This window comes from Solanum stenotomum, chromosome 4 (genome assembly GCF_019186545.1).
Source record: "Solanum stenotomum isolate F172 chromosome 4, ASM1918654v1, whole genome shotgun sequence".
NCBI classification, from domain to species: Eukaryota; Viridiplantae; Streptophyta; class Magnoliopsida; order Solanales; family Solanaceae; genus Solanum; species Solanum stenotomum.
This window is the reverse complement of record NC_064285.1, coordinates 2110342-2125729: the sequence shown is the minus strand read 5'-3', so window position 1 is coordinate 2125729 and position 15388 is coordinate 2110342. Positions and strand designations below refer to the sequence as shown.

Sequence of the window (15388 nt, the reverse complement as noted above, 5' to 3'; positions counted from 1 at the left end):
TGGCGCTCCCAACATGATTTTTCTCCATATCCAAGGCTTGAACTCGAGACCTTTGGTTAAGGGTGAAACACTCTCATCAGTGTACCACAACTCATGTTGGTAACCGATCAATATTACTCTACTTATGAGTAATATAGAAAAGATTACACTCTCAATAGAGAGACATAAGTTTCATTGAAAAACATACTCACTAGAGAAAGTCCAACATAATAGGATGTGGTTGAATGAATCAAATCTATCTATCCTGAAGTTTCTAGCTCAAACCTAGACTATGAAGAAATTTTTGATAAGAAGCAATTTTCCTAATACGGATCTTATGTGATGTGAATCATGATTTGTCAGGTCAGTAGTTTCGAAATGCTAAAAAGTGTTTGTTTTTGGGATGGTTTTAGTTAGCTCAATTCATTTTTCATCCAATGATCTGTCACCTAAGGAATGACTTTGATTTGCCTAGATAATATTATTGTTGCAAGCTATTGTTCAAAAAATGGGGAGTGAACGATCCTTTTGACCAAGTCTACTAGATAGAAGACAATAGAAGGGTCAACTATTGTGTTGCACAAGATGGTGCCTTTCACTTTGAGGTTCCTTCCTTTGTAGTTGAATATGATGAAGCGTTCTATCGATGTTACCTACTAAATTAAAGGTATGCTAGGTGATCGAAATTGATTTGGTCAGTGAAGACTCTTATTCACTCACCTACTCCTTTTATCTTTCCAATATTTTCTTCTGTTTACTTAATTTAATGACCAATTGTGTCGGGCTATAAGAAAGAAATACAATTTTTGTGATACTTGATTGATTCGGAAGAAAGAGCTTTCATAAGAATCGAAATACTCTTGCATGTACCATATCTCCCTCTTTTCTTAGCCTGCACAATCTACTTACATGTCACCTTAGGCATATTTGTCTTTCTTAGTTTCGTGATGGACTAATAATAATGAATGAAATTAAGTATTTTAATAAATGTATTTAAGCTGTTATTTATCGTATAAGCAATTTTTTAGTGACCGTAACAAAAGTATAGTGGAGATTAGTTGAAGATGATGTTACGTGGTGTAATTTTCAAACTTTCCTTTCCTTTAGTGTAACAACACAATACTAGTTCAGATGTTACGAGAGAGATAGTGACAAAAATGGACACAACACCATCTCCTAATGCAATCCAAAGGCAATAAATTTGTTTTGGATTATTGTCAATATTGTTAATCTGTTTTTCATCGTGTATTTTTTTGATGAGTTGATTTTGGTGAAATGAAATGAAATGAAAAAAAATCTATGTTTTACTATCACTTTTAATTTAACCATACAAATACATCAAAATCTTGTACAAAAACCAAGAAATTTAGTCTAATAAAAGTCTTTTGAATATGCTTCATTACATCGTTTATTGATCAATATGTAATTTTACTTTAATTTGCACCCACTTTTTAGTTTAAATTACTTCAATTTGGAGAAATTATTGATTAGTGTGTAATTTTACTTTAATTTACACTCACTTTTAAGTTCAAATTACTTTATTTGGGGAACACGTATCAATACCCCCCCCCCCTCCCCCAATATTAGGCAAAAATTAGCCATAAAAATATAATTAATTTAATTTGCTTAAGATTGGATGCATTATAAATTTTTTTTATCTGAATTACTACCTTCTACTAATTATGTAGGTAGAATGTGAAATTCGTGAAAAAAATAATAGTTTAAATATATATATATATATATATTATTGTTACTTTAATTAATTTTTTTAAAACTTATCGGATTTATCAGAGCATTAGAGACAAAAACTCTTGCCATCACAAAACAATGAAAAAATTGTATTATAAAATATATTATTTTCATCAAACAAGTTCTCTAAAAATATATATATATAATATAAAATAAATTTTCATCGAAATACTAAAATACCCCACCCCATCCTCCATCCCTAATTTATTTATTTTTGAGTTTCTTATTTAGTGTCTGATACCTATATTAATGTAGGGCTCGATTCAAAAGGGAGCACTCTCTACACAATAAAGGACTTATTTTATGTTCAGAATTCAAATCCGAAACTTTTAATTAAATGAGGAACAATCTCATTCACTCCACCATATCCGTTAAATTTAGTATGTCATCCTCTCTTCACCATAATAAATGTATTTATTGACATCCTCTCCCCCATTCCTCACACACGCAAATTCCTTTCTTCTCTATTTTTGCTCTCTTTTGTCACTTTATTTTCAGCATTTGTTTACTGTTTCTTTCTTTTGACTTCCAAAAAAAAAACAGATTTAATTATTATACCTCTGTTTTTTTTCCACCATTTCACACTTGCAAATAAGAAAAATCATATTTTCTCTGTTTTTTTTTTCTTCTTGTGAAAAAAAAGCTAAATGTGGGATCTATTTTGAATGGTGCCCATTTTGATATGCTAGAAGATTGAAGAACTCCAATTTTGATCAAATAAGAAAAAAAGAAAAGGGTTAGCTTTTTGTTCTAACTCTATTTTTTTTTGGCTCAAATTAAAACTTCATTCTCATAGCTTTTGATTAGAGATCTCGGGTTTAAGCTCTGAAAAAAAAAATGAACTTGGATTAGTTGGATATTTCAATTGTCAATACAAATATCGGACACCAGAAGAGAAATAAGAAAAAAAAAATCATTTTTATCATCTCTGAAGTTCAAGTTTTGAATATGAAAAAAATTCGGAGATACTGGGTGTGACACACAAAAAAAGCTTCATTTTTAATTGTGAATGAAAATGTTGTAGATGCAACAAGCTCAATTTTTAATTATTTTTTACCTTTGATTCTCTGTTTTTTTTTAAAAATAAATTATTTTTAATGAAATCGGCATCATGATAAATCTGAATCGTCTGAAATAATCCAAAAACTTTTTAAAACTTTTCTTTTTATATTAGAGTTAATGGTAAAAAAAATTATACGTTATTGCTTTTTTGCGAGTTTTATAACTCAATTTTCTCTTTATTAAAACACAACTTGATGTTGAGTTGGCCTACTCGTGCCTCTTATTAATTGAAACCAAATATTTGATCAACTCAACATCGTTTTGCTTTTATAAAAAGTTCCTTTATCTTAAGGAGGATTTTTGGCCAATTATTATATGATCATAGAAACCTTTTTCCTATAATGGAAAAGTGATATTTTATTTTCCTAAACCTTTTTTGTTTACATAATGTTAACTTTAGGAGTTACAAACAAAAGTGGAAATGCATATCACACTTCTATTTTAAATGTTTTGTCAATATCATGATTTGTAATGATGAGCTGCATTTTGGTTGATATTAATCGAGATTGATATAATCTACCCTTATCAGATGAATATGATGATCGTGAGACGGACACTAGCTTGTTGTACAAGAGATAGAGAGATTAATATTGACTTTGGTGAACATGAGAGTAAGATTCCCCTTTTGTGTTCCTTTTATTTGTATTTTAGAATGTCACATGCTAATTTCCCTCCTATAATTGAGGTAAATCTAAGTTTTTTAATACAAAATGAGGATTATACTTTTCCACAAGTGAATGCTAACATATAGATTAAGTTTACGATATATAATTGAACTCCAACCACCTCATGTTTAGTGTAACTTTCTTGACTTTTGTGAATTAGATGAGTCTAGACAGAATCAGATTCAAGATATGAAGTTTATGAGTTTTTATAACGACTTAAACTCAAATATATATAGATATTTTATTACTTGTAACCAACTTCCTAGATTCGCCCCTAAATCTAGAATGTGGATATTTACACATTGGTTATTCTACAACGATTATTACTACGTCTCTAACTGTTTATGTCACTCCATTTAAGCTGTCTCTTATCAATATTATTAAAAATAAGGGGATGTTAGTTATATGTGAATGCTTATTAAAAGTCAAGTGCTTTGAATCGAGATAAGGATAAGGTCTGCAGAAGCTCTACCCTTTCCGACTTTTACTTGTGTAACTATATTGTTGTTGTTACTTATTAAAGTCAAGAAACTTAACAACCAAACGTAAAGCATCAATGTCTTGAAGTTACAAGAGAAAAAAATATATTATATTTTTCATAGTTTATAATTCAAGATCTTTTGTGGGACCCTTAAGTTGTTAGGTACAACATGTTTTGAACTTATATGTGTAACATGTGAGGAACATAAACTTTCAACTTTTCTTGTCTATTTTGTAAATGGAAAAATGAAAAAGAATCTTCCATTTATTAGTGTGAAATAGATAGATGGCATTATAGTGATAGTAATTTGTCACACCTGTGGGAGTTTTCTTGGTTTTCATATTTTGTCTAATTTGTAAAATGTGGACCTAACTCTTATTTCATGAAGCACATAAGTGACTATGGGGACAAAATAGTCATTGTCTATTGGTATCAAAATTTCTACTTTTGGTATTCTCTTTTCAGTATGGTCTATTAATGGTTCTATTTGTTTCTATTGTAAAGCATAAATACCTCTCAAAACTTCTTTTTTAAAAAAGAATCTTTGAGATATGATTAGCTATGCATATTTAAGGATAAGACACAAGCATCCCCTACACTATGATCAAAATTTCAGAGACACACTTTAACTAAATTAAGGTCCTAACCCCGAACTTATTTTTTTTTGTAATTTTATACACCTTTTTGGCTTACGTGGCATCCAAACATCTCCCATGCGCCTCAACTACGTGGAGTCACTGAGTGTGCCATGTAAACCAAAAGGTGTATAAAATTACAAAACAAATGAGTTCGGGGGTAATAGGACCTTAGTTTAGTTAAGGCGTGTCTATGGAATTCCGGTCACAGTCTAGGAGGTACTTGTCCTTATCCCAAAATACTACTACTCTCTCCTTTTTACTTTGTTTGTTTACTTTTGACTTGACAAGAAATTTAAGAAAGTAAAAACTCTTAAACTTAAGATACGTAGAATGTAACACTATGCCTTTTAATCTCGTGGTCTTAAATATGTTGGTAGAAAGTTAGAATAAAAGAGGAGTCAAAACACAAAGAGACATTCTTTTTGAAAAGACATAATACATAAACATGACCTTTAATTTGGCTTCATAATACATAACTATGACCTTTTTAAACTTCGTGTCATGTTAAGGTCAAGTTTATGTATTATGTCTTTTCAAAAACTGATTAAAAATGAAAGGCAGACAAATAAATTGAAATAGCCGAAGTAATAAAGATAACCTTTTTATTGTTTCCCACTTGGTGTTCGCCTGTCCGGTATCCATTTTGGGTCCGGACTAATTCCAAATCGCCACGTTAACCTATTAAAGAGGAAGCACTCCCTATCAAGGTTTTTTCTACTGAGACCTATAGTTAAGGGTGGAGGGCGAAGAGTTCGGTTTTTTAAGTTCTACTATCAATTTTGAAGTATTGTGAATTATCTCCTTTATGTTCTTCAATCAATATGAGTTGAGATGGTCGTCTTTGAAATGAAAAAGGAAAGTAAAATGCAGCTAGCATATGGTTTATTCTGTTATACTAGTGAAATGGTAAATGTAGTACAAGTCGGGATCTATCGTAGGTGCATTCTACGAGTTAAAAATCCCTTCGTGAACAATGTCTTGTATTTAAGTGAAGAAGGGTAGATATACGCGACCATAATCTTCATGGAGGGGTCATTTGACTTGTATCTATTTTCTTTGCAACTGATCGATACCTCGAGTTGTTTAGTATTCTGTACAATCTGTTTTTGGCACATCTTGTAACCAACACTAGAAACCATTATATTGTTATCTTTATATAGTTTTTTCGCGTGATCTAAAGCCCTGTATCTAACTAAATCTACGAATGGTTCTTCAGGAATTACAATGTATGATGGCCTCGAGAGCTGCATACTGAACAGTCAGTCTTATGACAATGAAAGTGCCAATAGCAGAGTTGATGTTGGTGTTACAGATTCTCTATATGATGACGACTCGAGTAGCTCTTCTAGCAACAATGTTTTTGGATCATTTTTATCTCACTGGACAACAAGCCCTCAACATTTTTATGTGAACGAAAAAACTGGTTGTACAACACAACTTTCGGATGTGGAAATGATGAAAGAGAGATTTGCAAAGTTGTTGCTCGGGGAGGATGTGACCGGAGGAAGCAAGGGGGTTTCTACTGCATTAGCATTGTCCAATGCCATTACAAATCTTGCAGGTACATAATTGTTACTTCTTTATCGATTAATACGTTTTAGTGAAGAGACTCTCTGATACTTGAGGTTCTTCTGAATGTATTTTCGTTCTGTCTAATGCTACTGCTACTTGATTTAAAGCGTCTGTGTTTGGAGAGCTGTGGAAATTGGAGCCACTTGCAGAGGAACAAAAGATGAAATGGAGAACGGAAATGGATTGGTTACTCTCGCCTACCAATCATATGATTGAGTTAGTTCCTGCTAGACAAAGTGGTTCTAATGGCCAAAGTTTGGAGGTAATAACTCATTTGATTAATCCGGAATGTGAAATGACAAATTCACTTAAATAGAACGACATGTTTAGTGAGAATTCATATGGCACAGTTGTTGTTGTTATACAAAACGACATATTGAGTTCCGCTTCTCATTTGATGAGCAGATAATGACACCAAAAGTTCGTGCTGACATCCATATGAATCTTCCAGCACTTCGAAAATTGGATTCGATGCTTCTTGTAGGTGGTCTCTTAAAATACTTTTAACTTATACAACTTACACTATGCATCAACTTGTGACCATATTCTTAAAGTTTCCTTCTCAACTTGATAGGAAACGCTGGATTCAATGGTTAGTACTGAGTTTTGGTATACGGAAGTGAGTTCCCGAGCAGAAGGAAAGAGCATTAAGTGGTGTCTTCCTTCACCTAAGGTACCCGTAGCTGGACTCTCTGAAATCGAAAGAAAGAAATTGGTGAATCAAGGGAAATTGGTGAATCAAATATTTAAGGCAGCAAAAGCTATCAATGAAAATGTCTTGGCTGAAATGCCTGTTCCAACAGTTATCAAGGATGCACTCCCAAAGGCAAGAGAATTCTCACTAAAGCTATTTTACTATTGAGTTTACGTTCTATGTACTGACATCGTAAAAAAGTTCTTATTTGAAAGAGTCGAGGTGTTTGACCAAGCTTTTAGGAAATGATAAGTTGTTTTTCAGATGTTGAAAGTAGTAGTTCACTCGTGGAAACATTTTCCGAACCTTAGTCAAGAACAAATTGTTGCTCTAGTACTGACAAAAGTTTTTTAAAAAAATTTGATTACCCAAACGCAAACGGCTACTCTCCTACTTATGACAAAAAAAGAACCAAAATTATCGCTGAAAATGGTAACTAACGTACTATCACAAATTAAGCTACAGTAATAGTGTAAAATCTTTATACTGTCGATGTATGTAACTCATATCCTTTGCTTTATGGTGTACTTAATTTGTTGAAATTGCTCAATTTGATCGATTCATTCCTGCAGTCTAGCAGGACAAGCCTCGGGGACGACCTGTATAGGATCCTGACTGCAGAATCAACTTCTGCTGAGGAAATGTTCAATTCTTTGAATTTGAAATCTGAAAACAGCGTGGTTGAAGTTGTTAACAGGTTAGAAGGATCCATTCTTTCTTGGAAAGAGAGAATAACTGATCAAGCTAGCGGAAAATCTCCAGCTCGAAGATCTTGGTCTTTTGGAAAAGATCCAATATCTCAGCTAGACAAATTGGAGGTCTTATTGTGCCAAGCAGAAGCTCTTGTACAACAGCTCAAATTTGAATATCCTAACCTTCCACAGACGTTCCTCAACGTCACAAAAATCCAGTATGGCACGGTGAGATAATCATATCCACTAGTAAATTTTGTTCAATGCAACTAATAAGGATGATTCTACTAGTAAAATTCATCAAATGCAACTACGTTCACTTATGAAAAGGCACATTTCAGCTTTTGTTATAACGATGTCATTATAGATGTGATATAATTGTCTTGTCCTTAACTCGCGTTAAGATTATATGTATATATGTCTGTATGCTGCTATGATGTACACGAACGTGCTGTTAAATGCTCAGTAACATTGCGATTAATCCTTGTTCTTTCTGTATCATTGTAGGACATTGGACATTTGATTATGGAAGCATACTCTCGAGTTCTCTTAAACTTAGCATACAACATTCTTACACGGATTAGAGAAGTTTTGCAAGTAGATTTCTCGAGCAACCTCAACTCACCTGCAGCTACTGTCTACTCGAGTCCTATATCGAGTGATGAAACACTCGTTTATCGATCAGATGAACAGAGCTGATGGACATTTTAGAGACTCCTATGAAGATTGTAGCAGCATGTCTACTGCAGATTCACCTCAACAGAGTTTTTGTGCAAGTATTTTTGTGATATAAGTATATGTTACTCAATTAAGAGATAAAATGTGTGTATGAAAAACATATGTCTTGCATTTATCGACTTGGTATAAATACCGATTGTGTAAAAAAAGTTATTCACACATGATGTTTACATCAGATCATACTAGTTTATTGTGATTAATCGATAAACTCAAGTAAGAGTGTGTGATTAGTTGATTATGGTTTAGTGAGAAGAACTGTATAAGAAAATATGTGTCATTTATATGTTGGTTTGATATAAATATCAGATACGGATAAATTTTAACATATTGTGCACATATTGATAGACGTTCAATCATTTTTGCTCGATATTCAAGTATATGTGCATGAAGTTCATATATTTTTGTTAAAACTTCAACCATATGTGGAAGAATTCAATCGTTTCTTCACATAAAGCTAAGTTGTTTTTGCCTGAAGTTCATGCATATATATGACTAGAGTTTAGTCATTTTTATTTGAACTTTAGCCAATAAAACTTCAGACACCACATTTTTGATAGATTTGCAATAAAATAAAATATAAAAATCTAGGTACAAGTTAAACATTAGTGTCCAAATAGGACACCCCAATATATTTTTTCTGATTCCAAATCGAACCTACCATATTCGAGTTTTAGATCTTAAAAAAAAATCACCTATCATTGCTTAAATGACCCTCTTTTTGTTATTTTGTAACTTATAACCTTTTTTTTATCACAATCTAAAAATTCCTTTTAACAAGATGAAATTTTATAAGAAAACATTAAACCACGATCTATATATTTAAAAAATATATGAGCAAATATTAGTCTGATAGCCTATATTGCACTAACTTTTAAAAATAGTGACAAAATTTAAATAGTACCCTTAAAAGGGAACATTTGTGTAAATCTTTACTTATTATCTAGGCCAGACCCGAATAAGTACAAGCTCTCACAAAACCCTAACAAGAAATCAACATATATTTGCCGCATTTAGGTCACAGTCGCATTCCCTCTTGCCCTCCCGCCGATCAGAGCCGTTCTCTTCAACAATTTCAAGGTAAATCTCCATTGATAGAACTATTTGTGTTCTAATAATGTGAATTGTTATCAGTTTTCATACACATTTGGTGCGATTTCCTTTTTTTGGAAGATTTTTTTTCATGTGAAATTTGTGGTGTTTTGTTATATTTGAAGATGTTGTGCTATCGGGTTCTAGTTGTGGAAACAGCTTTTTGTAGAAATGCAGGGGTAAGGCTGTGTAGAATAGATCCTTATGGTCCAACCACTGTGTATAGCGGGAGCTTAGTGTATCGGGCTGTTGTTTTTTGTTATGTTTGGAGATCTGAATTAAGCAAGTGTTTGTGTGTGTATTTAAGTTGTTAAGTGTTTTGAAGCCTAAAGGAAGGTTATTTTCGCTGTGTTTGAAATGTTAGCAGCTGAAGGATTACTTTAGTTATAGTTTGGGGGTATGGATTAGAGTTTTGAATGCTGAAGAATATAAAATACTGGAAGAGCATTGAAAGAACTATTCAGTAGTCACTGTTGTTGCCTTTATGAATGTGTATTCTGATTCATGAAGCTGGGATATACTGTTGGAATAGGGAGAAGTGAAGTGAAGGGCTCTGTTACTTTTGCCGCCTAGACATAGAGTGAAAGTTGATTTCTACCCTTACAGTTGAGCTGAAGTGTGTGTGTTTGTTGTTGAGTATTTTGAAGCGCGTTAGGTTTTTTTGAAATGTTAGCAGCCACTAAAAGATTACTCTAGTTTTAGGTAAAGCATTTGAGTTATGAATGCTGAAAAGATTAAAAAAAAACTAGAAGAGGATAGAAAGAATTAGTCATTATTGTTGCTTTTATGCATGTGTATTCTGATCTCTATGAAGTTGGGATATTTTGGTGGAATAGGGAAAAGTGAAATGAAGAGGTGTGATAGTAAACAAAATGAGTCTGGTGTCCGGGCTTTAAATTTTTTCTACTTTTTAACACAGAATCTGACTATATACACATGTAAGTGAATATCCTCCCACCACAATATTGGCACAAGGCAATGTGTTGTGCTGATGGTGTAGTAACCAGAAAGTCTGTGGGATGATCCACCTTTTTGCTGATATTTGAATGGAATGGAGAAATTAGTCATAGTTTACTTTATGTTGAGAGTTAATGTTGGTTAATCTTGTACAGAGATGGGTGAAACACCAGTTCCAGAGTCAGTCTTGAAGAAGCAGAAGAGGAGTGAGGAATGGGCTCTTGCAAAGAAGCAAGAATTTGAATCTGCAAAGAAGAAGAATGCTGAGAACAGGAAATTGATCTACAACAGGGCAAAGCTGTATGCAAAGGAGTACGCAGAACAGGTACTATCAAACTCCGTATTTTTTGGTCAACATGCTCGTTTGATGTTAAGCTTGGTTATCAGAATTCAATTTCCTTTTCTTAGGACAAGGAATTGATCCGCTTGAAACGCGAGGCTAGATTGAAAGGTGGTTTCTATGTGGATCCTGAGGCAAAGTTGTTGTTTATCATCAGGATACGCGGGTAAGAACTATTTTGGTCTTCTTCGTTCTATAGTATGATGAAATGATTAATACTATGATACTCATAAAATTTGATCTTTCAGGATTAACGCTATGCCCCCACAGACCAAAAAGATTTTGCAGCTACTACGTTTGCGCCAGGTACACACTACTCCTTTCTTATACCCCTCAAAGAAGACAAGTATAATTTGATGTTTGCTGGTATATAGGCTACTTTTGATATATCCTTATATTGTTTTGTTTGCTGGAAATCAACTTGAGTATGTGTTGAGGTTATAGCTCTCTCACTTGATAGTTAAGTACCTGTGTTGATCCTGATGATTGGACTGGCTTGTTATACCAAGTGTCTGATCATCAGCCAAGTTGTTGTGTTGTTGTCAAGATTATTTATAATTCTTATGTTATTCTTCTGATTCCCCTCTCGTTGAAAACAAAACAAAAAATATTTCTAGGTTTTCTGGATGTGTTCAATTTTGAGAATGCCTGTTTTGAGTTATTTTAGTGTTACCTCTCTGCTCTAACAGTGAGCTCTTCTTCCTTTCCACATTTCTTGTGACAGATCTTTAATGGGGTCTTTTTGAAAGTTAACAAAGCCACAGTGAACATGTTGCATAGGGTTGAACCTTACGTAACCTATGGGTGGGTATCACTTAAAGCTCTGCTGCCTTCTCAAGTCTTTCCTCTCTACTGCTATTGCAAACTTGCAGTCCCTTATTTCTGTTGTTGTATCTTGCAGTTACCCAAACCTAAAGAGTGTTAGGGAATTGATCTACAAAAGAGGTTATGGAAAGCTTGACAAGCAGAGAATTCCTTTAACCGACAATTCCGTCATTGAGCAGGTAAGTTTCTGTCAGTTCTTCATCTCCGAATTTAGTGTTTTGTGATGTTGACAACTCAGAGTTCTCCGTGTATGTTTCAGGGATTGGGCAAACATGGAATTATCTGTGCTGAAGACCTTGTCCACGAGATCATGACTGTCGGGCCCAGCTTCAAGCAGGCTAACAACTTCCTATGGCCATTCCAGCTGAAGGCACCTTTGGGTGGACTCAAGAAGAAGAGAAATCACTACGTTGAAGGTGGTGATGCTGGTAACCGCGAGAACTTCATTAACGAACTTATCAGGAGGATGAACTAGAGTGCCTGAAATTTTGTTTTCTAGGCATTTTTAGTGATCAACAGTTCAGAATTTCTTCCATTTGAGATGTTATTTTGGTTTATGATAGTATACGACATTATTTTTGTTTTGATCCCCCCAGTCTCTATCGTATTGTGTTGGATTTTTGAATTTATGTTCATTTTGGTTTCAAAGCTATCTAGTTTTTTTTCTTCTCTTGAATGTTGGATGTACCATTTTTGTTGCATTACTCTTGTTTAATTACATTCACATCTAAGTAGCTTTATCTAAATGCGTAGAAGATCGATCAACACTTGCGGCATAAATCCATTTTAAACTTATTGGTCCTAGTATCGTAAATAAATAGTCCCATGTTTGAATCTAAGAATAACATACCTTAATTAAAAGGTACAATGGCTCAAGCGACCAGACATGACAGCCTTCTATTTTTGTTCAAATAGCCAATTGTTTAAAGCTTAGTAGATTGAGTTACTTGATGTGATTATATGTTATACCAAACATAAATGGGGGTCTCAGACTTACTTTCTATAAGTTGGGGGTGTGCAGTGGGGTATATAATTTGAAGATCTATTGATTCTAACAACCGATTGCAGAGTTGGTCATTCGGACCTTTCAATGCTTCATAGATGTAGATCTCGGACCTATGAATGTTGGAATTGACACTTTAGATCCAGATAGATCGTATCTTGTAAATTTGAAATTCTTTCTTTTGTATTCTTTAATGACTAACAATGATCTCATCTTTTACGGATTCGATCTTCTTTGACTGTACATGAATATGTGGAGCTCAGCATGTCTGGAAGCATAGGAGAACGTTCGTTTGTTGATATTATTACCAATATTCAATAATTGGTCATTCATAACACGTGAAGAGAAACCTTTACAAGTTAAGACGAAAAATATGTACGTTCTTATAATATTATTCAACGTTCGGTACATAAGATAGATGAGGATATTTAGGATTAATTTTATTTGGATAATAACTCGGATATAAAATTTAGGATTAATTTTATTTCATGTTTTGTTGGACGTATTAACTAAAGATATGGTGTATTAAAACAAATCAAAATAAAGCAAGGGGCTCATTTGTAACTTAAGTGATAACTATAAGGACTTCATTGAGATTTTCTCTTCGTTACAACAGAGAGCGGCGGCCGGCGATGAAGTTTTGCTGGTAAGATTTCTGTTTTCTTCTTTTAATCATAAAGAATTCAATAGTATTGTTGTTTGATTCAGAAAAATATTTGTTTTTTTTTTTGCAATAAATAAATAAATAAAATAATGAAGAGACCAAATTAATATGTAGATATGGATTTTGCAAATTCTTGTTCTTAAGCTTTGTTTTATATTCAGGTAGGAATGTTCTTAAGGAATTGAATTTGAAGGGTCTAGTTAGTTTTTAGAGAGGTAGGATTTCACTGTATATATACTGGGTCAGAGGTAGATTCAGGATTTGAAATTTACGTTATTGTATACCAGTTTGAGCAAAAGCTAGTGGGTTCCCGTGAACCCATAGGTAACACTCTGAATATATTCTAGCTAAATGAAGAAGCAAGAATGGTACTTTCTTGATTTAGCACAAAGTTTGAGGTGATTTCTCAGATGGGTCACTCGACTAATAGTTGTTATCTTAGAAAGTTATTATCTTTGTTGAAAAAAAATTGGAATCAAGAAGAAGGGTGACTTTTTCACCCTTCTGAGATGATAAATATTAGTTGAGTGTTTAAGAAATCAACCCCATGAAGTTTTTAAGCTTAAAATGTAGATTAGGTCCCGTTTCGTTGTGCATATTGGTGAGCTTGCTAAGTAGTTGAGTAAGATATTTGTAGTGATGTGATACTATTGAGCTATCTAAAGCTCTATTTTGTGTGAGGAATAAGTAAATATTGAAACAAGGGTATGCTTCATTGTTCGACTATCAAGGATCAATTTTTGATTTTTCGTATAATCGAAGGTTTGGCTTGTTGTTTAACTAATTGTGAGTTTTTCTCTATGATTGTCTGATATGTGAGTAATTTTTATGTGGTGAGGTAAATCCCCAAATTTTCTGGTTGTAGGTATTGATCTTAATATAATACATGGGATTGCCGAGATTTAAACGTCCTGTAGGGACTAGTGAACCAAGTTCAAATCTTTATGTGGCCAATTGTGGACCTGCAGTTGGACTAACTTTGGACACAATTGAAGCCGTATTTGGTGCATATGGTCAAGTTAAGGGAGTCCATCTTGCTGATGAAAGTGGCACTAGAGTTATTGTGTCTTATCATGAAGAAAAGTCTGCAGAATCTGCCCTGACGGAGTTGAATAGACGTGAATGTCCTGAGCTTGGTGGCCGGTCTTTGCACATTCAGTATTCAGTACCCTCTATTTGTCAGGTGATTATCCTTATCCACAGTAAAGTCTTGATTTTTTTTACAGTCATGTAATTTTCATGAGATTATTTACCGTGCTTCTCTTTTGAGCATGTCGATTCAATTATTATTTTGAATGTACTGTACAGTGGAATTAGACAGTCAGCTTTAAAGCATGATATAACATAACTGATTGCATAGAGCTTCTGAGGGACCTTCACCATTCTTCCTTTCGGTTAACATGTTTGCATTTCTTGCTAGTCAATAGTCATTGCTAGATGAAAATTGAATTTATGAAGGATGATATAGTCATATAGGAAACAGTGCACTCATGCTTGACGTAAGCGCCCATTTTTCATGAATTAATGTTTGTGTTCTTTTATCAATTTTGTCCGTGTCATTTAGGAACTGGTCAGTGTGTCTGTGAACTGTGGGTATTAAGTGGAACTTGTATCAGTTTAGCATAGAGGTTGCTGATTTCTTTTGTCTTTACTCCCTTGAGTAACTTCTGTTGATGGTTTGTATATGTTTCTTTTCTTTATGAGCTTGCTTTCTGGTTCAGGTTGCAGTGGATGACTCAATTGAGGTGTCGATGGAAGCTTCAGAGTTAGATATTCCTGGTCTTTACTTGATTCATGACTTCATCAGTGTCAAAGAGGAGGAGGTCAGGGATCTCATTTTTGCGGGAAAATACTATAGGCATTTACACTATTCTTATATTTTCTCCATCCTTTCTCAAACCTTATTCTGAAGAGTTTCACTCAAGTCTAACTCAGTGTTGGTGAATCTTTAGGAACTACTTGCAGCCGTTGATTCAAGGCCTTGGCAAAAACTTGCTAAAAGAAGGGTGCAGCATTATGGTTATGAGTTTCACTATAATGTAAGTGCAGATCGCGTGGGTATTTGGAACTATGGAAATGCAAGTAATTATACCGGCATATAGCAGAAGCATGTTTTTTCTGCTGTTAGATATATGTATATGACGATTTAGTTTCTTTGCTCTTCTTTACATCTGTGACCTGTTTTCTTAAATCAAAAATCCTACTGGATCTACTAAAAACAACCCCCCCCCCCCCCCCCC

General features: G+C 33.8%; 2 protein-coding genes and 1 pseudogene across 2 annotated transcripts in view; all 3 read left to right on the top strand.

The window, feature by feature from the left end:
• The first annotated feature begins 3319 nt into the window (after window positions 1–3319).
• LOC125863361 (rop guanine nucleotide exchange factor 14-like) lies at window positions 3320–8399 on the top strand (annotated as a pseudogene).
• An 811-nt stretch (window positions 8400–9210) lies between these two features.
• On the top strand, window positions 9211–12146 carry LOC125862085 (60S ribosomal protein L7-4). The gene is made up of 7 exons (XM_049542076.1): window positions 9211–9347; window positions 10472–10641; window positions 10725–10822; window positions 10905–10962; window positions 11381–11460; window positions 11558–11660; window positions 11741–12146. Exons 2-7 carry the CDS (start codon window positions 10474–10476, stop codon window positions 11954–11956), a joined length of 723 nt encoding a protein of 240 aa, XP_049398033.1. The 5' UTR covers window positions 9211–9347; window positions 10472–10473; the 3' UTR covers window positions 11957–12146.
• Window positions 12147–13008: 862 nt separating this feature from the next.
• Window positions 13009–15388, top strand: part of LOC125863178 (alkylated DNA repair protein ALKBH8 homolog) — a 5813-nt gene continuing 3433 nt past the window's right edge. Inside the window, exons 1-4 of the mRNA XM_049543347.1 lie at window positions 13009–13130; window positions 14014–14331; window positions 14870–14971; window positions 15101–15187. Of these exons, the coding sequence (XP_049399304.1) occupies window positions 14035–14331; window positions 14870–14971; window positions 15101–15187 (486 nt within the window). The 5' untranslated portion in view covers window positions 13009–13130; window positions 14014–14034. The remainder of the gene's footprint in view (window positions 13131–14013; window positions 14332–14869; window positions 14972–15100; window positions 15188–15388) is intronic.

What these genes read in the sequence shown, in the direction of transcription:
- LOC125862085 (XM_049542076.1), top strand. Translation starts at nt 10,474, where the DNA reads ATGGGTGAAACACCAGTTCCAGAGTCAGTCTTGAAGAAGCAGAAGAGG. An exon ending in CAAAGGAGTACGCAGAACAG is followed by an intron (nt 10,642 to 10,724) that starts GTACTATCAAAC and finishes TCCTTTTCTTAG; the next exon opens with GACAAGGAATTGATCCGCTT. An exon ending in TTTATCATCAGGATACGCGG is followed by an intron (nt 10,823 to 10,904) that starts GTAAGAACTATT and finishes TTGATCTTTCAG; the next exon opens with GATTAACGCTATGCCCCCAC.